This window comes from Dermochelys coriacea, chromosome 18 (genome assembly GCF_009764565.3).
Source record: "Dermochelys coriacea isolate rDerCor1 chromosome 18, rDerCor1.pri.v4, whole genome shotgun sequence".
NCBI classification, from domain to species: Eukaryota; Metazoa; Chordata; order Testudines; family Dermochelyidae; genus Dermochelys; species Dermochelys coriacea.
Window position 1 is genome coordinate 16,258,367 of NC_050085.1, and position 24,899 is coordinate 16,283,265.

The 24,899-nt window shown below is 49.0% G+C and overlaps 1 protein-coding gene across 1 annotated transcript; it reads right to left on the reverse strand.

Annotated features, from left to right (window-relative positions):
• Positions 1 to 4,006: 4,006 nt before the first annotated feature.
• LOC119844972 (C-factor-like) lies at positions 4,007 to 19,248 on the reverse strand. Its single transcript, XM_038376577.2, has 6 exons — positions 19,073 to 19,248; positions 8,765 to 8,816; positions 7,624 to 7,811; positions 6,775 to 6,930; positions 5,656 to 5,766; positions 4,007 to 5,223 (listed from the first exon to the last, which is right to left on the reverse strand). The coding sequence occupies exons 1-6, from the start codon at positions 19,211 to 19,213 to the stop codon at positions 5,110 to 5,112; spliced, it is 762 nt and encodes a 253-aa protein (XP_038232505.1). The 5' UTR covers positions 19,214 to 19,248; the 3' UTR covers positions 4,007 to 5,109.
• Between the last annotated feature and the right edge of the window lie 5,651 nt (positions 19,249 to 24,899).

Genomic DNA, 24,899 nt, shown 5'->3' on the forward strand with positions numbered 1-24,899 from the left:
CACACACAAGGGTGAGCCCCAGACACACTAACACACACACAAGGGTGAGCCCCAGACACACTGACACACACACAAAGGTCAGACACACAGACACACAAGGGTGAGTCCCAGACACACTAACACACACAAAGATGAGCCCCCCTCACACACAAGGGTGAGCCCCAGACACACTAACACACACACAAAGGTGAGACACAGACACACACACAGACACACAAGGGTGAGCCCCAGACACACTAACACACACACAAGGGTGAGCCCCAGACACACTAACACACACACAAAGGTGAGACACAGGCACACACACGGACACACAAGGGTGAGTCCCAGACACACTAACACACACAAAGATGAGCCCCCCACACACACAAGGGTGAGCCCCAGACACACTAACACACACACAAAGGTCAGACACACACACAGACACACAAAGGTGAGCCCCAGACACACTAACACACACACACAAACGTGAATCCTAGACACACTCACACAAGGGTGAACCCCAGAAACACACATGCACCCACAGGTGAGCGCTCTAGAGAGACGCTTGAACACAGATGCAGGCACATATAGGCACATGCAGAGGTGAGTCACAGAGACACATTCACATGCATTCATAGACACGTGGGTGAACAGTAGAGAGACACATGAACACACACAGCTGAGCCCCAGACATACACATGAACACAGGGGTGTGCATGTGCATGTGCATGCTGCACACAGATGTTTGAAACCCAAATGTTGAAGCGGTTAAAGCACTTGCAGGCCTGGATTTCTGTAATTACCTAGCTCCTAGCCTGAGTAGTGGCAGAGTGGCTGGAATCACATCATGTGCATGTTTGGGCTACATTCCCACATGGTGCTTCTGGCCTGGGTATAACAGAAATGGGAGAAAGAACAGGTACTACTTATGTTCCTTGCCAAAGGGACAAGACTTCAGTGTTTCCCTGAAGCAGCTTCTACACAGGGATGTTGAATGACAGCAGCGTGTTCTGAGAAAAATATTCCTCTCTGGGGAAATTCCTTTGGGGAATATGTTTGAAATACCCCCTCACACATGCAGCCCTCGCCTGTGATGATGTCTAACTGCACTACCTACTGACTACCAAGTATATCTCCCGCCTATATTAGGTGTCAGCCCAGCAGATTGGACTCTTTTATTTTACTCAAGTTATACCCAAAACTATTGGTCAAGTCTGCTCTCTAGTGTGGCTTAAAGACACTGGGATGGGTCATTCTTCTCTTGCCATGCCTAACTCTAATGGGCATTTCTGATTCTGTTGCTGGCCATCTCACAATAAACTGACATCAGGGGTCTCATGAGAACCTGGGGGAAGAAGAGCACAAGACTTCTGGGCACTAGCCTCATCAGTGCTTCTTCAAACCCCAGAAGAAAATCATTGAACATCTATAAACATTTTCTTGAAGTGGTTAGGGGGGTTTCCAGGATTGACTTTCCAATGTTCAGCACTTCTTAGAGATGGGTTTTGCTGAATTCTGGAGAATATTCCATGCAGGAGGAAAAGGCACCTATGACAGGAATTGATGGCCTCATATTACACCACCTATGGCCCAACCTGCCCAGGGTGCTATGTCCAGAGCTAACATTCAACCCGTAGGCCACCCAGCAAGAGCCTTGGGGCAGCTTCCAACATGGAAACTCTTCTCCAAGATGGGTTTGGCAACCCAGACTGGCTGAAGCCTGTCCACATTTAAACTGATACTGGAGAGACCGGGAAGGGCTTTCTCTGTGTTAATGTCAATACTCCATATTCATTGGCCCTGGATGCAACACTGTGGGCTAATATCCCTCATTTGTGCCATGGCTTTGTCTGTCAAACCCTTCAATTAAAACACCCTTCTTAACTGCAGCAGCTTCTAGCTTCGTAGGATATGATTGCACTAGTTTTTTAGTCAACGTTGCTTCTTCCAGGGTAAACAAGATCTACATTTCTAAAGGCAAGAAATACCCATGCTAATCAGAGGAAGAGGGGTGGGGCGGGGCACAGAGGAGGGAGAACAAGCTGTGTGTGTCTTCTTTACATGGCATGAAAAAAAGCACTGTCCACCCACCCCACAGTTTCTCTTTTGCACCTTTCCTTCAAGTGAAGGAAAGCAAAACACACACATTCCATCAGCAAGCATCACAGCACTGGACCATGGACAGGTCATTATGACATGGTGACACTTTCAGATTGCCAGTGGCAGTCAAAGGAATGAGGGGTATATGGAGCAGAAAGTAGACATGCTGCCACACAGCTGCAGGTTATGAACCAGTTTTCAACCAGTAGCTTCATTTCTCCCCCTCTAAAAAGCAGAATGAAGGGGTAGCAGAATTAGATATGTCTGAACAAGAGGGAGTATTTGTGAAGTGAAAAGCTGTAACTACACGGAGTTTAAAAAATAGCTTCTATTTGGATCCCTGAAACGCCCTCAGGTGACTATGAAGAGCATTACAACAACTGGATTAACAGCACAGAGCCTTTAACCGACTGTAATTCTGAGCAATAGCTACTGACCGTCAGTGCCATCCAGTAATAGTTTGGTAGCCTAGATGAAAAGCACTTTGGGGGTAGTTACCCAGATTTTAGAGTTTGCATCACCTGAAGTGATAAAGTTACACCAGCTGGGGGAAGGGTGTAAGTGCAGAAGGCAGAGGACAAAGGAAGGAGTTGTAATTTAGGAACAGCCATGATGCACTTGTAGGGGCAGCTGTAGAACGCACCTAATCGCAAGTCTCTCTGAGACTACTGAGAACATTAGACAGGGTGCAGATGTAGTATCTCCAGAGAGGGCTGCAGCAGCAGTACCCCCACCCCATGGGCATAGCAAGAAGGAATTTAACACAAAGGGTCCCATAGGTGTAAGGTACAGCTATTTCAGCCACAGAAGAGCTATGAATAGCCCAGGCCACCTGTAATGCACTGGCTAGATTTAACACTGAAATTCACTGCACACAGAGTGATTAGCTGCAGTGCCAGATTTGTTTCATAAGCCTCTTTTGTCTCTGAGGAGCTGAGTCACCTAAAGGCTTTCTGTTTTCACCCTCCCACCTTTGCAGGAGAAGGGGACTATTTGTTTATGGCTCTAGCACCCAGGGAAATTCCAGGAAGAATTGGATTAAGGCAACCCTAGGCACACCACAACAATGCCTACTCCCCCATACAAGCTTAGCCCCCTTTGCCCTGCCTCCACACCAAGACCACCCTGCACGGAAGGGGTGATGGAAACAACAGACCTTGACCCTATTTGTTCCCCACAAGCACCACTAGTGTGTCTGCCTTCATGGGAAGGCAGGGATGGGGCCCCAGTCTGTATCCCACTAGCTGGCAGTGTTTCTGCTTGGGGTGGGGGGGAGCGAGTAGGGGCTCCTGCACTCTTTCAGGAGGCCAGATGCTGGTATTAACACCCTAAGGAGATGTAGAACAGTGGTTCTCATCCAGGGGCCTGAGGCTGCCCTAGGGGTGGGCGGGGGCCACCAAGCATTAGACTCACTAGGGCCCAGGGCAGAAAGCTTAAGCCCTGAACCTGGGGTTGAAGCCCAGGCCCTGAGCCCTACCACCCAGGGCTGAAGCAGGAGACCGAGCAATGTGGGAGGCCCTGTAGCACAAGGCCCCAGCCAACTGACCTGCTTGCTAACCCCTATCACCGACCCTGGCTTTTATGTGCAGAAAAGCCATTACTGTGACCCAGGTGGGCCGTGGAGTTTTTATAGCATATTGAGAACCCATGATGTAGAAGATAGTTTGCACCTCCCACAGTCATTGGTTCAGTGGGACTTAGTTATGGTTCATCTGCCATTGGTACTCTGACATGAGAGTGGGGGGGGGGGGGAAGAGGGGGAAAAAAAAAAAGTGAAAACTTAAGCAAGGTCCCTGGACATGGAATCTGTATCTTAAGCCAGCTTGCAAGATTGCACTGGGGCAGGTTTTGAAGAATAGCTTCTGTCCAGGAAGAGACAGCTCATAGCAGCTTTGGCCCTTGTTATTAAAATCACACCTCATCACACAAAGGAAGCTATTCTTCGGCACACCATTAAAATAACTAGGCAGCTTGACCCAAGGAATTAGTGCCTCAGCAAGTACTGTTTTAAAGAGAAACAATTAAAAAAAAAGAAAAAGAAAAACACTTCGTAGTTCCTGCAATAAATCTTTGCTTCCACCCTTACCTCAGTCAGCATTCAGAGATCTCTGCTCTATCCCAGCTACGAGTGACATTTTGTACTCAAGAATTAGTTGCTCTCCATGTTTTGGGCACTACCAGTGAACTGAGCCAGCCTCTAACAGCCACCCTCAAGTAGCACTGGGCAGAGAGCAATGCCTTTCAGCTGGAAATTTGATCTCATGCACCTTGAGCCAGAGGCCTAGACTCCTAAGCTAGGTCCAGTAGAGAGCCTCTGAATAGTTCAGTAAACAAGTGGTTTTTGCTTAAACAAAAGCAGCTTTTATTAAAGACAAGTTAGGAGTCAAACATGCAAACCCCACCCCTACATGGACCAGGGAATTGGTCACAGCAAGGAAGAAAACAAGTGTCTTGTGCCGTGACCAGGGGGACACTTCTCCAGAAGTGCAGTGGCCAGGGTTAAAGCTTCAGTCTTTACCCACCTGAACAGCCCTGACCTGATATTCTGGTGACTCTTGTACTGTAAATCAGTTTGGTTCAGCCTGCAGGAGTCATCCAGACACGTCCCTCCAGCTTGGACCAAGGACTGTAACAACCCCTTTGCCTGCTGTAAACGGGCCCAACGCCACTGAATGGAATGGTCTCACCTACAACTCTTACCCATAGAGTAGGTCTTATTACTGATTTGGTTTTGGGATCCAGTAGGAATAATCCCCACCCCCTTAGCTGTAGGTTTGGTAAATTGGAGTGTTTGCTAAAAAGATATCATTCCCCATGTCCCATTTCCTTCTCAGGGTTTGCAGAGGTTATTTGAACATAGCAATACCATTACATAGCAGAGCTAAAAACTTCACAATGTCTGTACATATTGGATAACAGTTTTTTTTTAAAATATACTAGTTGAAATAGTCAAAGATCTGGATGAAAACATTAATACCAGAAGTTAAATATTGGTTGGCAATCTCATCCTGTAGTCCACGGTGTGGATTACCATGGTAGTGTTCCCCCTTGCCCGTCTAGAAAGGAGCCGTTGTCTTTTTCACTGAGATTAGCCAGAACTGAGAGGATACCTGGGATAGCTTCTTGCATCTGCAAGGGAGCCTAGGAGGATCAAGATTAAAGAATTATTAGGAGTATCCTTGGGGAAAGGCAAGCAATAGAATTCTACTTAAGGGTGTGCAAGAGCTTCCTTAATGTTGCACTTAATATAGTTTCCTAGCTAATGAGATGTGTTAAGGCAACTGGCTCTTCAGGGCCTTCAACAGTTACAATTAGTGTATTAGCAAAAAGAAAAGGAGTACTTGTGGCACCTTAGAGACCAACAAATTTATTGGAGCATAAGCTTTCATGAGCTACAGCTCACTTCATCGGATGCAGACTAACACGGCTACTACTCTGAAACCTGTAATTAGTGTATTGTAAGAATGAACTAGAGAGCCAGCATATTTTAAGGTGTTGAAATGCAAGGTTGGTCCTACTTAAAAAAAAAAAAAATAAATAAAAAAAAATAGAGAGAGTCTTGACATCACTAACCATGTCTCCTCCCATGTCAGTTTGAATCCAGCCTGGGTGCAGAGAAATACAAAGGATTCCATCCACTTTCAAGTCTGCAGCAAGACACCTGGTGATCATATTCAGAGCAGTCTAGAAGAGTGAAGATGATATCAGTAGGTCAGTTTCACATATCAGCTTTGAGGTCTGGAAGGAAGGCCACCCAGTTAGTACCTTGCTTCCACCCCCACCCTCCACTTGATGAGTCAGGGAGCTGTAGAAAGGTCACATCCAGAAGATGTACTTCAGACACTGGACTTCAGTCTCCTCTCACCTAGGAGATGCCAATCAAGAGCTGGCCAAAAAAAAGTCAATGGAGCTAGATTGGTGCAAGTGAGAGGAGAATCAGGTGCCAATCTTTTGGTCAAGTTCTAACGGATCTGGAAGTACAGTTTGACACTCACATGGAAGAGTCTTGTAATTATTCTTAGATCAAGGGTTCTGAAAGGCTGTATTTATATAGTGGGTTGGGGGCCTGTGAGTATATAGATACAGCCTTTCAGAACCCGTGAACTAAGAATATTTACAAGACTCTTCCATCCAAGCATTTAAGACCAAAGAGAAAGAAAAGGTAACCTCTTCCTTCCCTCCCAGCCTACAGGATACCTTGATGAGTTTAATGGAGCTACTTGGTTTGTGCAGTCATGGTTGTATTGAGTGTCTGAAGAAACAGATGATGTTCCATTTAGTTCTAAAGCAGCAAGGTCCTAGCACCTTAGGAGTTGAGAAAGGCATGTTGTTGCAGGAGAGGGGAGGAAGAGTGTCTGCCATAAGGGACATTTATGTCATTTAACCCAAACAGCCAGTATTATATTAAATCCATCCTTGGATAACAGAAACCAATACCAGATCAATCACAGTCCCTGGATGTGTAGATGTTAAAAACCCATATACTGTGATTAGTGTCAACATGAGACATTTCCACTTCTTGCAATCATTTTAATATTGATCACCTTGCTGACGCCTTGCACTACAGGAATAGGTACATTGTAGGTCTAGGTAGATCTAAGAATGCTGGGTGCATTTAGAAGGGACTATGGATCCCCTTTAACTCAGAGCATTTCCAAGTTTCAATTGAGCACAGTGTTGGAAAACACCCACCTTTGCTATTCTATAGGGATAGACTTTTAGGAACATCTCATTTGCCGTGACCAGTTGCATGGAGGCAGCAAGCGATGACATATTGATAATGGCTGCTCGGTGACAACCCATACCGGTGCTCAACTGGGCTGCCTTCCTCAGAAGGGGAAGAAAGGCCTGCAAGAGAAAGAGGGTTCACTTGATTTAAACTTAAAATTTCAGTCTCAGCCTGACCAAGACCAATTTGGGATTAAACACACTTCTCTTAAGAGCACAGAGCAATACAGCCATGACAATGTTATGCTACTGTCTCACTTGCAGTGACATTAACAGACTAGTAGACCCTCTGCAGAGCTAGCTACTGATTTATGCTGACTTTAGAACCACTACAGACCTATCATTCACATGAAGCAAGCAGCTTCTCAATTTAATCCTTTACTTATTTACAGTCCCAGAGTCTGCTCAGGACCTGGCACTATGGACTCCTGAAGAGACACAAAGTACTCTTATCCCACAAGACAGGGAGATTTGCATACCACAGAAAGGCTAGAAGCTGGCTCTGAGGAGTCCACCACGTACTGTTCATTGCTCAAACCAGAGGGCATGGTCAAACTTTATGTGGAGTGTGACACACCCCGGGCTAGAGTTGAGACTGGCCTACTTGCCTAACTGACCTCTCTCCAGACTAGTTTAAGAGCTCTGAGAATCAGCATTAGCCAGTGACCATGCAATTAAGCATTAGCTTGTCTCTGGAAGACTCTCCATGCTTGTACAATGTAAAGAGGCATAGGTGGGGCTCAAGATGACTTATAATGGGCAGCACAGAAAGGACAGAGCCTTTTTAGTCTCTTTCCCATGTCCCGGTCTTACCTTAGTGACCATCAACTGAGCAACTGTGTTGGTTTCATAAATGGTGAGCATTGTTTCAGCAGTGACTTCTTCCAGGGAAGCAACCACATTGATACCAGCATTGTTAATGAGGCAGTTCAGCCCTTTGTCTCCTAAGATCTCTTCCACTTCCTTGACTACTTTCTTTATGCTGTTTTCACAGACCACGTCTGCCACAGGGAGGAAAGGAAACACCAGCAATGAAGTGGATTCTGTAGGACAGTGAGAGTCTGCGTGCCCAGTATGGGCTGGAAATGCAAAGCCAGTGCATCAGTCTGGCTCAGGATAGGTGTAGAAAATACATGTGGTAGAAAATTTAAGTCCCACTGAAACAAGCATGGGCAGAACATTTAGGCAAGAGGAATGTTACATGGTCTATGTTGTCCCACGTGTCTTCCCTTTAATGAAGGTGGGAAATAAGGGCTTCCTCACCCCAGTCTGATATACATCTGGTTGTGCATGGCCAGTCCTCTTGCTTGATTTAGCTCAGTTTTTCTTCATGCCCAGAAGGGGCTGAGTGCACCACAATTTCATGTTTGTCACATCAAGATCAGGGTACGAAGAGGACGCATGATCTCAATCCAGCGCCAGGACTGGTACAGTGTGATCAAATACAAGCTAAAGGAGAGAGAAGGAGCTGAGAGTTTGGGTTCCCCCCCCCCACCCCTGCAAGCCATTCTACATAGAAATGAGATCCAGACTCTGAGGTTGTTTGAATGTGGAGTTTTGCCTCAGGCCCCCCTGTAGTGAGGGGCTGACAATAAGTGTGGGGGGGGAGGGAGAGGGGGAAGGGGAAAGGAGTTCTCTTCAATAGGCAGTAGTCAGATGTCAAAAGTGATCTCAAAAACAGTGAGTTTCAGTTAAACGTATACAGCCTGTGACAGACAAATAAATGAACCCTGAAAGCCAAGTATTAGCATGGACCATTTCTCAAACACTAGAAGGAACCAGACTCTCACACAAGAGTTATAAGAAATCTGTACAGTACCAGAGATCTTGGGAGTGGCTTTAAGTTATTTGTGAAGAGATGCGACTTCTGATCTTCCACTCCCATGTCTCAAAAGCAACCCAACCTTGCTATGGTAGCACATGGTTCAGTTTGTTAGGAGGCCCTTTCACTCACCAAGCTGGAGTAGTTTGATGTGGCTATACTGCTTGCTGAGCTGCTGGAGTTCCTAGAAACAGAAGGAAAAAGTGAGTTGTGGTCTCGTCTGCCTGTGGTTATGGCTCAGTTTTCAGGAGTGCTGAGCACTCGGTATAGTTAGCTTCCATGGGAGTGAGGCGCAGGCCACCTCTGAGAAATCAAGCTCTTAGGTGACTCACTTAGTAAAGCCGCTAGCAGCCCCACACCATGAGGGCAACCCGCTTAGATTCTCCATTAGGCTAGCATGCAGAGCGTGTATGCAGTCAGTCTAGCCATCAGATGGAACACCACTGGTGAGCCCATCCTGCGATGGGCTTCTGCTAGCAAGATATCGCGACTTATATTGCATGCAGTTGCTGGATAGACATGACACTGCTTCCCACTCAGAGGGTCAGCTACTGAGTCACACACCCTTCCCCTCCATTATAAAATAAGGTGTTCAGTCATTTAAGATTAGGGTACCTCTGTGCTTGTAGCAGCCCGGAAAAGCAGCACTAGCTTAAGTAAGGAGCATTTGAGGTTTGAGAACATGGAAGGGCAATCACTGGGAAGTTTTTTTATTGTGCAAGACTCGAGACTGAATTCTTTTCAGTTCCATGAACTATAGTTCAGTCGTTCTCCACAAAACATTCACAGTGAAATTAAAGACTGAAGTTTAACTGTCTAGGGAAACAAGGAGTCACTAACTTTTAGCAAAAAGAAAAGGAGTACTTGTGGCACCTTAGAGACTAACAAATTTATTAGAGCATAAGCTTTCGTGAGCTACAGCTCACTTCATCGGAAATGCATCCGATGAAGTGAGCTGTAGCTCACGAAAGCTTATGCTCTAATAAATGTGTTAGTCTCTAAGGTGCCACAAGTACTCCTTTTCTTTTTGCAAATACAGACTAACACGGCTGCTACTCTGAAACCTAACTTTTAACAGGAACACAATTGCAATGGTAACCTAGCTGCCACTAGACAGTGTCAGATTCAGGTTGATAGATCCTGGGGGAACACCGTCCCTGCTAGGCCCCAAAGCAGGGTGCAAATCCTAGCCAAATGAAACCGACAGGATGGGTGAAACCTGCCATATGGTGCCCCCCACAGGGTGGGCTTGGAATGCTAAGCTCTGCCTACAGCCTGCTCAGAAAGCATACAATACAGTGTAGCTATTAGTAAGGATCTAATTTTCTATTTCTAAATAATAAATTTCAATAAATTTAACCCTTCCAAACCTATATATAAACCAGGGGTCTGATGACTCAATCAGGCACCATAGTTGGTGAGTTGTTGCACAAGATGATTCTTGGCTAGCTAGGTCCATAATCGGCAAGGGTGGAGGGATCTCCAACTTGAAGAAATGCATGATCCTTCCAAACCACTCTGAATATAGGACACTTCTCTTTCTAATTAGGATTCCCACATTCAAAGCTAGTCCTTCTACTATGTTTCCCTCTCCTGCGGTGTGTCCCTGTGCGATAGCACATTATCACTAGAAGAACTCCAGTCCAGGGAAAAATGAAGGGAGGGACAGTGGAGGGCTATCACTCTGACTTTGCAATAGCAGATGCTGGTTCTTAATAGTTCCCTTTGGTCACTTCAGCCTGTAGCTAACTAGGATACTGGACTGTTCCTTTTATGTAAAAACTTTGGCAGATGAACTCTGTAGCCAGCAGGACCCACTAAACAAAATGAAGAGTCAAATCTTTTCTGGGACACTGAAATATCTCAGATGGACACACAGTCTCTAAAGTCTCAAAAGCTACATTCTGGAAGGCTTTGTAACTTGTTACATTTCAATCTGGGGTGGAGGCAGCATCATTGATCCTGGCTTTGCCTAAGTTACGACTGACCCTGGAGTAGGTGCAGCTGATGGTATCTTAACTTGTTAAAATAAACACAACCCAGTGACAGTGAGTGGTCACAAGTCTGTGGAATTTACCATCTGTGAAAAGTTCCAGGATGATACCAAAGGCCCAAGTCTTGTTTAGGAGTTCAAGAGGAATATCGAGGCAAGGCTCCCAGCCGACAAGCCTTGTGCCTTATCTGTAAGGGTCACCTCAAGACGTCTGTGGGGGAAACTGAAGTCTCCACAGCTTTTTCCATCGCTCACCACCCTGAGGCTGCTAACAAGAGGGTCAGTTCTGTTTGATTCAATCACTAATCAGACCGATAGCAAGCACCAGCTTGTTTAGGAGGAGGCTTGGCATGGAACTAACTGAGCCACTGCCACGTTGCGAGCATTAAAAAAGTCATGTGGACTATTGTACACATTGCTGTTTATGCTGTCCTTAACTACTGCCTTAGGGCAAAGCTTTTTGAAGATTGTGAGGGCTGTGTCACAGAAAATGGCCAAACCAGAAGATGCCTGTGTGTGTTTTTGCACACATTCAGAACCCCTAGAGTTTTATATCGCATATTTTTCCCCTCACCATTCTCCAACTTAATCCTTTTAGATTTCTTATAGTTTTTCTTAAGCAGGGTTCTGTAACTTTCTGTGCGGACCGACAGTCAATATAAAGCTGTAAGCAGGCATCTTCCGGTTTGGTCATTTTCATTAAAACATGGTCAGGATCGCCACTGAATTGCACAGCATTTATCAAGGTCACCCCTTGTGCTAAATGTTCTTGGGTTAGGCACAGACATTGCATAGCATAACCTTTGGCAATAACAGTGTTTAATAAGCTTTCCAAACACAGCTCTGCACACAGGCCCTGGAGCTTGCAGTTTATATCCACTGAAGTCCAAGTCACACAGTCATGGCACTGTTGGGCTGGTGCATCTACGACACAGCCCTCACAATCTTCAAAAAAGCTTTTCCCTGAGACAGAGGTTAAGGACAGCATGAACAGTAACAAAAAGAAAAGGAGTACTTGTGGCACTTTAGAGACTAACAAATTTATTTGAGCATAAAGTGCCACAAGTACTCCTTTTCTTTTTGTGAACACAGACTAACACGGCTGCTACTCTGAAACCTGTCAAACAGTAACATGTACAATAGTTGGCATGACTTTTTTTTTTTTTTTTTACACTCATGATGTGGCACTGGCTCAGTTAGTTCCATGCCAAGCCTCCTCTTAAACTCCTCATAGCCGTCATTCTCGGAGTCCTCTTCAACAATTTGTATCAGTGTTGAGCAAAAACAAGGTGGGCCCGGTTCACCTTCGCTGCTTAATGCGACGCTGTCCAGGGCCTCCAGGTCCTCTAGAAAGGCGTCATCTAGCTGTCGAGAGATTTTCAGACAAGAAACAAGTGTAAGTTCCCACTGCTTGGTTTTAGATTTACATAACCCCCGGTTCCTAATCCATTACACCCCATCTTCATCTGTCACTTCTTAATCATTCATTTACCTGAGCAACGTCTTTTCCATTCACCTTGTCCGCCAGTGACTCCCCTGAGCTGCGTTCGCCTTCCTCCTTCAGGTGACAAGAAGCCACCATGCTCATTGGGGTGTCTCACAAGCAGTTGGGTTGCAGGTTCAGATTATGGCATAACCATCAATGGCTGGGCCAAAGGGCTCCCCTCGGTCTCTCCCTCCTCCTCAGAACTGTTGCTGATGTAGCGCTTTCTCCGCGGACGGTCAAAGATCCTCGGGGCTAAAACAAAATCCGAAGTCCTCACGGGGGTGGTAAAGGAGTCCATGTTTCCACGATTTCTAAAACACGTGTTCTTGGTAAGGGATTGCCTCTTCTGCCCAGCACCAGGACTTATGGCTTGATGGTGCTGTGCTCTGATTGGCAGAGGGTCCTGGGAGGAGTTCTTAGAGGGGTCACTTGACCGTCTTCTGGGTGGTTCACCCCATCCCACAACCTGCCCTATTTTGGTCAAATCTGCTCTCACAGTGGTCCTATGTGGCCGAAACCCCTCCTGATTAGTAGAAGGAGGTGGGAGGAGTTCTTAGAGGGGTGACATGACACACCTTGCTTCCGGCCACATGGCCGCCTTGACCACAGAAGTAACACCCCCATAGGGTGGGACTTCCAGTGACACGCGGGCAGGGTTTAAGGGGTCAAGGGGCAGGGTTAGGGTTTCGTTGATGGTAGGGCCCTGAAACTACTTATGTGCACCTGTAATGAACCCCCTAATAAGGGGCTCAGAGTAAATATGCTGGACTCCTCAATTAAGAGGAGTACATATAACACCATACAAGTGTACGAGGAAAGATGTTCTCTGAAGAGAGGTGTTCAGGTATTTAAGAGGGCTGCACCATCCATGAAAATGTGTTTGCAGTGATAGCACAAGTGTATTTAAACAAGTTACTTGGGCAGCCCCAGACTCCAAAGATCTCTCCAGCGGTTCTCAAACTGTGGGTTGGTACCCAAAAGCGGGTTGCGACTCCCTTTGAATGGGTGGCAGGACTCTGGTTGCGGGCCCCCTGCCTGAGGCTGCAGCCCTTGAGATTCAGCTTTGCCACACACCCACCGGCCCAAAGCGGTGGGGCTCAGGCTGTGGCCCCTCCACCTAGGGCAGTGGGACTTGGGCAGGTCCAGGCTTCGGTCTCCCCTCCTGGGGTCGTGAAGTGATTTTTGTTGTCAGAAGGGGCTCACAGTGCAATGAAGTTTGAGAACCCCTGATAGTTATTCTACATTACAATACAGTTTCTCTGGGAGTGTTTTTTTTTTTAAATTAAAAAAAATATATAGCTCGATTTACAGGCAATTCTTTAAGCAATTCTTATTCTCAGAGACACTGAGTTATTGCCATCTGATGGCAGTTTAGTGGCCTGTGTTAAACAAGCTGGTGTTTGCCATCTGTGGGGAAAAAATCCAGTAGGACTAAACTTCTAAGTAGGCCTAAAACTTTGGTCAAGCTAACTGTATGTTACAAAGCATAAGTAGAGGCTGAGGAAAATTCCACTGTGGGGCAGCTGCAACAGAACAGCTTAGGAAATGTAACCCTAACAGCTAGAAATTAGGAAAGACTAACTAACCGCAAAGAACAACCTGTCAGTAACAGGAAAAGCTTGTTTTGCTATATCCCAAATAAGGAAAAACTACTATTAGAGCCTGTACTATATGCCAAATAAGGGAAAATGCTGTTAAAGGAAGTGTGCTTAACAAATTGTGGTGTTCAGCTATATAGACTCCTATATTTTCTGCTTACACAGAGCAGCTATGGCTGACTCTCCCTGTATACGTATACTTGAATAAAGTTCTTCATGCATTTCTGATTTCAAACAAAATGCGTGGTTACATTTTGTGGTGGAAAATTCACAAGTTACAAAGCCTTCCAGAATGTAGCTTTTGAGACTTTAGAGACTTTGTGTCCGTCCGAGATATTTCAGTGTCCCAGAAAAGATTTGGACTCTTCATTTTGTTTAGTGGATCCTGCTGGCTACAGAGTTCTTCATCTGACAAAGTTTTTACGTAAAAGGAACAGTCCAGTATCCTAGTTCGCTACAGGCTGCAGTGACCAAAGGGAACTGTTAAGAACCAGCATCTACTATTGCAAAGTCAGAGTGATAGCCCTCCACTGTCCCTCCCTTCATTTTTTTCCCTGGACTGGAGTTCTTCTAGCAATAAATGTGGTATCACACAGGGACACACTGCAGGAGAGGGAAACATAGTAGAAGGACTAGCTTTGAATGTTGGAACCTAATTAGAAAGAGAAGTGTCCTATATTCAGAGTGGTCTGGAAGGATCATGCATGTCTTCAAGTTGGAGATCCCTCCACCCTTGCAGATTTACGGACCTAGCTAGCCAAGAATCACCTTGTGCAACTCCTCACCAACTATGGTGCCTGATTAAGTCAGCAGACCCCTGGTTTATATGTAGGTTTGGAAGGGTTAAATTTATTGACATTTATTATTTAAAAATAGAACCTTCACCTTGGAGAGACAAATTGTTTCCCTTAATTGGGGTTTACAGATAGGGAAAGAAAGAAATAGGTTGCTTGAGAATTTAACACACTCTGAAATGAGGATATTTTGTATCTTGACAACTTGTCTTTTGACAGTTACAAAGCTTTAACTCTGAATCTCAATGTTGATTAAATAATTGTTGTACAACACCCTCCCATTGTTTCCCACAACCGTGAAAGTTTAAATACGTAAAAATAAGAAAATAGTTATTTTTAAGTATCTTCCATCAAAATAATAATAAAATTCTGCCAAGCCTATTTGCACGTGAGGGGCTGCCACCAGGGCATTCTCTGTGCAGGGTCCTTAACTTTGAACCCCAGGTTGTGAGGAGGATGGAATAGGAGGAGTTCCAACAAACCAAGATCCATTGTCTTTCAGGGCATGCTTAACTGAACATTAACTGCTCGCTCATGTTTTCCAGAGCGGCACAAGTGTTTTGTTAATCCTGAATGAGTGAGCTGGAATGCAGGATTGATTTGGTGAGAGAACTGTAGCCATTTCTATTGCTCATGTACCTAGGGCAATGGGCAGGTAGTTTTAAAAAAAAAAAAAAATACATTGAACAGTACTGAATCAGACAAATCCATGCTAAAGTGGGGTATTGTACTTCTAAGAGAAGGGGTAATCGACTGCCTGCAGGCTTTCTATCCTCAGAAGTCCATTTGCTATGCACACTCTATAGACAACACCTAGGATTTATTCAGCACAAGTCAGTCTAAGCTGGCAGAGACTCACATATAAAAGCCTTCAAAACTGTTCTCAATTATCCCAGGGGTCAGCAAGTTACAGGAAAGAAAGACATTTGCTGCCTTCTGTAGCTGGGAGGGTTGGGTGGAGGGATCCAATGTGTTCCCAGGTCACTGGAGGAGAAGTACCACTGGCTATATGCTGGCAGTTAGCCTACATAGAGAGGAGGGTTACAAGATCAAGCAAAATATTTAAGTCCACAAGACAGGCTTTTAAAAGCCAGTAGTAGCTTCTTTCCCACCTTTTCAGGTGTGTTCTGGAAGCAATTTAGGTCTCCTGTAATTGGATTTTTACAAGTCCGGATTAGAGAGGCCTTTCAGACATTTCCACAGAAGTGCATCGCCCAGCTCAGGAGAGGATACTAGGATCAGTCCATTCTAGTCTAGTAGCTTTTTTACAGCCACTTTTCACCGGTAAGGCTACACAAGGTGCAGAACAGTGGAGAATCAGGCCCTAGGTGTTTTTTTGGGGGGAGGGCAGGGGGAAGTTCCTGAACTGGGTAAATGTGACTTTTCCCATAGATCTACTCCCTGGGTACAAAGAAGAGCACATGGTTCCCATTTATATAGCCAGGTTGAAGTGAAGTAAAAAAGCCTTTTGAGGGGCAGGCTCCAACATCTTGTTGGCTGAAGCTTTGAACACTCCTGCTTTACTAAAAGAAGTTGAGCTCCAGGATATTTGAGTGGGGAGTAAGGAAGAGACTATGAATAGCATTGCTTTTCTGCTCAAACGTGCTTAGTAAGAGCTTATATCTGGCATTCAAAAAGTTAACACAAATACTGTTGCTAAGCCATGATGTTATCATGAGTTTTGCCAAGTTTGGTGTTTAAGGCCCCAGCTGCTGAAGTCAGGAGAATCTCTCCTTTCATTGGAAAAGGGAGTTTCTAGCTCTCAGGGCTGCCGGAAAAGAAGAGCTCAGACAAGACACCTTGCAGGCGCTGCCATGCCATCTACCTTCTAATTCAAAACAAGGTTTCACCAAAGTCTTGAGATTTTCAGGGGCCCCCACTCAGGATTTTTGAATGCTTAGGGCAGGCAACATTGTTCTCTTAATTTCTGTAATGTGTAACTTCTGTTTTCCCCTCCTCCGTAGGGTTTCAGAAGCCACCTTTTAGCAACACCCCTCGCTAGGGAGAAGGAGTGTTAATTTCAAGCCAGCTTCAGAGATTTATTATTTGTATTGATGCAATGCTCAGAGCATTGTGCTTCAACCGGTGGCCTGTGTGCCAGATCCATCCAGTCGGCAAGGGCCTTCCAGGTGGCCCACTGCCTGGTGTCAGCTGTTCCTTCCTGCCTCCTAGGAGGCCAATCAAAACTGCTCAGAAGCAGCACAGATCTCCTCCTCCACCTCTCCCCCATCCCTGTGCCCAAGGTCACAAAGGAAATTTGGGGAAAGCCAGGAATTGAAGCCCCATCTCCGAAGTTAATGCCCTAACTAATAGATCAGCCCTCTCAAGAGGGCATAACATAAGAATGGCCATACTGGGTCAGACAAAAGGTCCATCTAGCCCAGTATCCGGTCTTCAGATAGTGGCCAATGCCAGGTGCCCCAGAGCAAATGAACTAATTCATTCCCTGTCACTCATTTCCGGCTTCTGGCAAACAGAGGCTAGGGACACCATCCCTACTCATCCTGGCTAATAGCCATTGATGGACTTAGCCTGCATGAATTTATCTAGTTCTTTTCTGAACCCTGTTATAGTCTTGGTCTTCACAACATCCTTTGGCAAGGAGTTCCACAGGTTGACTGTGTGTTGTGTGAAGAAATACTTCCTTGTGTTTGTTTGAAATCTGCAGCCTGTTAATTTCATTGGGTGCCCCAGTTCTTGTTATGAGAAGGAGTAAATAAATCAGGAAGTGTTACTTTCTCTACACCAGTCATGATTTGATAGATCATCATATCCCCCCCTTCGTCGTCTCTTTTCCAAGCTGAAGAGTCCCAGTCTTATTAATCTCTCCTCATACTGAAGCTGCTCCCTGCTACCATACCCCTAATCATTTTGCCCTTTGCTGAACCTTCTCCAATTCAAATATATCTTTTTTGAGATGGGGTGACCACATCTGCACACAGTATTCAAGATGTGGGCATATCATGGATTTATAAAGGCAATATGATATTTTCTGTCTTCTTATCCATCACTTTCTTAATGATTCCCAAATTGTGTTTGCTTTTTTGACTGCTGCTGCACATAGAGCAGATTTTTTTTTTTTTTTTTAAAGAGAACTGTCCACAATGACTCCAAGATCTTTTTTGAGTGGTAACAGCTAATTTAGACCCCATCATTTTATATGCATGAAGAATGCAGGAAGGCACACACCAGACATTCTCTGAAGTTAGCCAAGGGCAGACTTTGACCTTGCAATTAGCAGGTGGGCCATGGGTTCAAGGACTTATTCCAGAAGGCAAGGGCAGACCAGAGATATGCTGTGGAGTTTTCACCAGGATGGTTCCCCCCTCCGCCTTCTGTGAAAATAGGGTGGGCCACAAATTATTACCCCACTTGCAAGCTAGATACCTCAAAGCTACGATTAGCAATCACTTGCAACAAAAGAAGTCTGGAGAGTGCCTGGACAAAGTAGTCAAGTCTATACCCACAACATTGTAATAGGAATGCTAATTGAAAGAGGGCAGGGGAAATCTAATGAATTGGCTGAGTAGGTTTCAAGAATACAGATTTAAGTCTACCCAAATGGATTCATTTGGGTAGTGATAAGCAAGCTGATCCCAACCTGAAGGCAAGAGGGATTAAAAAAATAACACTCTGACATATAGACATGAAGCAAGACTGAAATACACCAAGGCAATAAACTCTTTTTCAACTGAGCAAAAATCCCATCACACAAAAGGCAAGGGAATCAGCGCAACAGAAGAGATCCAGGAGACTAGTATGGTTGAGGAGGCTTTCAGGAATCAGGGGGAGTTAACAGGAATTTACCTATCCAGCGTTGAGCGAATGAGGGAACAAGGTTAGTGACTTTGAGGGAGGTTTGAGATGGGGCAGCTGTACAAGTAGACGGTTTTCCAGATGTGCCTTCCAGCTAAGAAAGGAGTTCTGGCCTCAGCTCTGGAATGTACAAGAGCCCTCGGAATGCCTCGTTAATTACTTTTGAGTCTTGTGCCCTTGAAAGGCGGAGTGTTACAAGCACTAGTCAAGTCAGTAGCTCCCCAACGCTTAAATGGGAGCATCGTACGATCCCGACCCACCTCGGGGTTAGATATCAAGCAGAAAGTTTCAAAAACCAAACACACACGCACCACCCCTTAGGGAGTATGGCCAGTTTCCCAGCAGGTTGATCGTTTGGAATAGGACTTGTGCTACACCAGGGAGGCAGCACACATGGAAGTTCTTCCCCCCAACTGATCCTTGGGTTTTGCCCTGATCCACACCCCGAGCCCCATGGAGAACAGAGAGCCCCCCCTCCCCAGCAGGGGTGCTGGGACAATTTGTATACTGGGGGGTGCCGAGAGCCACTGAACCAAACTGTAAACCCTTGATATGATGGAAACCCCACTTCACGTCAGGGGGTGCAACAGCAGTACCCCCCCCCGACACCCCTAGTTCCAGCACTTCTGCCCCAGGACTGACTCCCTGGGCTGCAGAAGGCCCCGGGGCACGTGAGCCAACGCCCCCCGGTACCGACCAGGAGAGCTGGCCCCGGGGGAGGGGGGTGTCTCGGCAGGGCCGCCCCCGTTTTACCTGCGCCTTCTCCGGGTAGCGGCACGTGGCGATCACCCAGTCGGGAGCGGGGCTGGCGGCCGCCAGCCCCCGCACCAGCCCCAGCCCGATGCCCCGGCTGCAGCCGGTGATGAGCACGGAGCGGCAGCGCTGCTGAGCCATGCTGGGGCCGGGCGCCGAGGACACGGGCCGGCCCGCTGCGGGCGGGGCGGCTTTAAACCCAGCCCGGGGGGGAGGGACCGGGGCCTCGCCCCCGCCCACCCCGGGCCCCACCCCCTGGCTGCTCCCCCCCCAGGGTCCCATCCCTCACTCCCACCGGCTGCTCGGCCCATATCCCCCAATCCCAGCCTAGGGTCCCCTCCCGCTCCCTGCCCCCAGGGGATCTCGGCACCTCGCCCGCTAGCTGCCCCGCCCCAGCCCCATCGCCTCCCAGGGTCCCGTCCCACCCCACCCCACCGCACCCCACTCATCCCATTCCCCTCCCAGGCTCCCCACCCCACCCCACTCACCCCATTCCCCTCCCAGGCTCCCCCACCCCACCGCACCCCACTCATCCCATTCCCCTCCCAGGCTCCCCACCCCACCCCACTCACCCCATTCCCCTCCCAGGCTCCCCCACCCCACCGCACCCCACTCATCCCATTCCCCTCCCAGGCTCCCCACCCCACCCCACTCACCCCATTCCCCTCCCAGGCTCCCCCACCCCACCGCACCCCACTCATCCCATTCCCCTCCCAGGCTCCCCACCCCCACTCACCCCATTCCCCTCCCAGGTCCCCCACCCCACCGCACCCCACTCATCCCATTCCCCTCCCAGGCTCCCCCACCCCACCCCACTCATCCCAATCCCCTCCCAGGGTCCCGTCCCACCCCACCCCACCCCACTCATCCCATTCCCCTCCCAGGCTCCCCCACCCCACCCCACTCATCCCAATCCCTTCCCAGGGTCCCGTCCCACCCCACCCCACCCCACCCCACTCATCCCATTCCCCTCCCAGGGTCCCCCACCCCACCCCACTCATCCCATTCCCCTCCCAGGCTCCCCACCGCACTCATCCCATTCCCCTCCCAGGGTCCCCCACCCCACCCCACTCACCCACCCCACCACACCCCACTCATCCCATTCCCCTCCCAGGCTCCCCACCCCACTCACCCCATTCCCCTCCCAGGCTCCCCCACCCCACCGCACCCCACTCATCCCATTCCCCTCCCAGGCTCCCCCACCCCACCCCACTCACCCCATTCCCCTCCCAGGCTCCCCACCCCACCGCACCCCACTCATCCCATTCCCCTCCCAGGCTCCCCACCCCACCCCACTCACCCCATTCCCCTCCCAGGCTCCCCCACCCCACCCCACCCCACCCCACTCCACTCATCCCATTCCCCTCCCAGGCTCCCCCACCCCACCCCACTCATCCCAATCCCCTCCCAGGGTCCTGTCCCACCCCACCCCACTCACCCCATTCCCCTCCCAGGGTCCCCCACCCCACCGCACTCATCCCATTCCCCTCCCAGGCTTCCCACTCATCCCAATCCCCTCCCAGGGTCCCCCACCCCACCGCACTCACCCCATTCCCCTCCCAGGGTCCCCCACCCCACCGCACTCATCCCAATCCCCTCCCAGGGTCCCGTCCCACCCCACCCCACTCACCCCATTCCCCTCCCAGGGTCCCCCACCCCACCGCACTCATCCCATTCCCCTCCCAGGCTTCCCACCCCACCCCACTCATCCCATTCCCCTCCCAGGCTCCCCACCCCACCCCACTCATCCCATTCCCCTCCCAGGCTCCCCCACCCCACCCCACCCCACTCATCCCATTCCCCTCCCAGGTTCCCCCACTCCACCCCACTCATCCCAATCCCCTCCCAGGGTCCCGTCCCACCCCACCCCACTCATCCCATTCCCCTCCCAGGCTCCCCACCCCACCCCACTCATCCCAATCCCCTCCCAGGGTCCCGTCCCACCCCACCCCATTCACCCCATTCCCCTCCCAGGGTCCCCCACCCCACCGCACTCATCCCATTCCCCTCCCAGGCTTCCCACCCCACCCCACTCATCCCAATCCCCTCCCAGGCTCCCCACCCTACCCCACCCCACCGCACTCATCCCAATCCCCTCCCAGGGTCCCCCACCCCACCCCACTCATCCCAATCCCCTCCCAGGGTCCTGTCCCACCCCACCCCACCCCACTCATCCCATTCCCCTCCCAGGCTCCCCACCCCACCCCACTCACCCCATTCCCCTCCCAGGCTCCCCCACCCCACTGCACCCCACTCATCCCATTCCCCTCCCAGGCTCCCCATCCCACTCACCCCATTCCCCTCCCAGGCTCCCCCACCCCACCCCACTCATCCCAATCCCCTCCCAGGGTCCCGTCCCACCCCACCCCACTCATCCCATTCCCCTCCCAGGCTCCCCACCCCACCCCACCCCACTCACCCCATTCCCCTCCCAGGGTCCCCCACCCCACCGCACTCATCCCATTCCCCTCCCAGGCTTCCCACCCCACCCCACCCCACTCATCCCAATCCCCTCCCAGGGTCCCCCACCCCACCGCACTCATCCCAATCCCCTCCCAGGGTCCCCCACCCCACCCCACCGCACTCATCCCAATCCCCTCCCAGGCTCCCCACCCTACCCCACCCCACCGCACTCATCCCAATCCCCTCCCAGGTTCCCCCACCCCACCCCACCCCACTCATCCCAATCCCCTCCCAGGGTCCCGTCCCACCCCACCTCACCCCACTCCACTCATCCCATTCCCCTCCCAGGCTCCCCTCCCCACCCCATCCCACCCCACTCATCCCAATCCCCTCCCAGGCTCCCCACCCCACCCCACCGCACTCATCCCAATCCCCTCCCAGGGTCCCCCACCCCACCCCACCCCACTCATCCCAATCCCCTCCCAGGGTCCCCCACCCCACCGCACTCATCCCAATCTCCTCCCAGGCTCTCCCCCCCCCCCCACTCATCCCAATCACATTCCCCTCCCAGGCCCCCAGGTCATCTCCTTCCCCAGCCCCCCTTGAAAATCTCCACCCACTGCCCCCTCTCTCCTTTCAGCCCTTCTTCCCACCCCACACCCTCTGCCGGACCCCTCATCCCATTTGCTCCCCATCCTGCTTTGCGAGCTGCACTTCCCTCCCCAGGGCCCTTATCCCATCCTGCCCCACTCCCCAGGCCTTCCCCTCCAGTAAGTGGGGTGAGACGAGGGCTTGACAGCTCCCCATCATTCCAGTGTCCCCATAGAGAGGGCCTCCCCCACTCCCCCAGAGATGCCATTTCTCTGCTGTCTTTTCGCCCTTTCCGTGGGTAGCCCCTGGGCTGAGGGCGCTTGCTCGAATATAAAAGTCTCAGGCTGAAAAGTAAAGAAAAGATCAATTCCCAACACATGTGCTGCAGCTGCAGCTAGTAAAACACATTCCTCAGCATGAAGCCGTTTGTTTGGTTTTGGGGGCCACTGTAACCGAAAAGGAGGCCCCCTGGGCAGTGCAATCAGAAATGAATGGGCGGCGGGAGTGGGGGGGGGGGGTTTGTTGAAAAAACAAATGTGCTCAGGAATTGATTAGATTTCCATGGAGGAAGGAGAACTTTTTTTTTTCTTTCCCATCATGGAAAGCTTTCTCTCCCTCTCTCTGCTTCTCTTTCAGGGTAACCGACCACCACCCACTCCCCTTCGTGACGGGCTGAGGAGTCCGGCTGCCAAGTGGGGTAAATGGGGAACAGTATTTATATTACAGTCACAATTAAAGGCCCCAGCCAAGGATAGGGCCCTGTGGAGCTTCCTTCCATTCCCTACCCACCCCTCATCCTCCAGTGATATAGGTCAGTATTATTCTCCTCTCGTTTTACAGATGGGGAAACTGAGGTGCAAAGATGTTAAATAACTTGCCTGCATTCTCTGTTAGGTGGAGCTGAAATAGATCCCGGGAGTTCTGACTTCAGCACCCTGCATTGCACCAACCCGTTCTTTGTTGGTTTCTTTCTTATTTCTGCTTAAGAGAAACCACTCTGATAGCTCTAAATAATGTTTGGGATCTGCACATCTTCATCATTGCTGGTCAGCCCGAGAGAAGGATTGCTATTCATTTATTCATCCCAAGATCTTCTTCTACCTGTACTGGGGTGGGTGGGGAGCTCATAAAGTACTTGGGTCTGATTTCTCATATCTAAGGCACGTCAGCACAAGAAAGAGCTTGAGTAAAAGCTGCACTGACTAGTCAGATAGCCTCTTGTATGAGAACTTTGGCTCTGTCTCATGTACAATGGCACATAGGTATGGTAGCCAGTTTATTCCTTGTTTCAGAGTAGCAGCCGTGTTAGTCTGTATTCGCAAAAAGAAAAGGAGTACTTGTGGCACCTTAGAGACTAACAAATTTATTAGAGCATAAGCTTTCGTGAGCTACAGCTCACTTCATCGGATGCACCGATGAAGTGAGCTGTAGCTCACGAAAGCTTATGCTCTAATAAATTTGTTAGTCTCTAAGGTGCCACAAGTACTCCTAGTTTATTCCTTATATGCTAAGTCTCTGTACGCAACATCAGAACCATGTCAAGGCTTCCATCTTCCCATTACTTGCTTGCAGGCCTGTCAAAATCAGTCAGAGAACATTCAGTATCCGAAATACCCATCTGATTTACTCTGTGTGAGCGAAAGGAGTCAGTTCCTGCCAAACTGTAGTACTGGGAATAGTCTCCATATTCATGGAGGCAACTATTGATACTGTGGGTAGAGTGTCAGGCCCCGTTTCAACAAAGGTCTGAACCATGTGCTAACTTTAAGCAAAAAAAAGGACAAGTTCTGGGAAGTAGAAGGTGCTTTCCAACAGGGCAGATTGTGCAGGGAAAAGTACAACAGATTATGCATATTAAATTGCGGTATTTTTATAGCATCCCAAATACATATGACACTTCATAAACATACAGTCAGAGTGATAGCTAGCACCGAATAGCCCTTTTCATGGATACATCTTACAGCACTTTACAAAGGTGGGAAAGCATTACTGGCCCCATTGTGCGGATGGGAAACAGGCGAAAGGTGAAGTGACTTGCCCAAGGGCATAGAGTGAGTCAGTGACAGAGATGGTAATAGACCCCAGGTCCCTGATTTCCAGTGATGTGCTCTATGCACTGGATCATACACCCTCATAAGACAGGTTACCTGCCCCAAAGAGCATACAGTCCTGAACAGAGCTTTATGGGGTTTTCAAATGCTTTCAAGTTAATGTGTAATTAAAGACACAGGGCCAGATTCTCAGTGGGTGTAAGTCAGCATAGCTCCACTGAAGTCAATGCAGCTGCACCAATTTACACCAGCTGAAAAGCTGGCCCATAGCTCCCATGCAGAACATCAGCTGCCCCGACCTAAGTTGGAGTAGGTGACCTGGTTCAGAGTATTCCCTGCTGAGTGTTGCTAGGCAGGCTCACTAAAAACAGGTGTTTCTGTTCTCCCTGTCCCAGATGCTAGCTAGCAATCTTATCCAGCTGCCTTCCTTCTTAAACACAATCCAAAATTCAACCAAAAGGATTTATTTGGCAGAGTGTAAGATCAGGGAGTTGGGGGCGAAAGGCAGATCCCATATCTCTAGCCCACAAGTTGAAGCCAGTGGAGCTGTGTCATTTCACAAGATCTGAGCCTCTGCCCCCTAATATTTATCGATATGTCCATCACCCTGCAGCGGGGGCCGCCTGTTGGTGGTGGATGAAATGGAATGCTCCCCATATGCATATGGGACCTGAGCTGACTCAAGGGAAAGACACCCTTTGATTTTAACAGGCTTTGGGTCAAGTCTATCGGGCTGCCCTATACACATGGATTAGTTGGGAGAGGCCACAAGAAATGTCCTC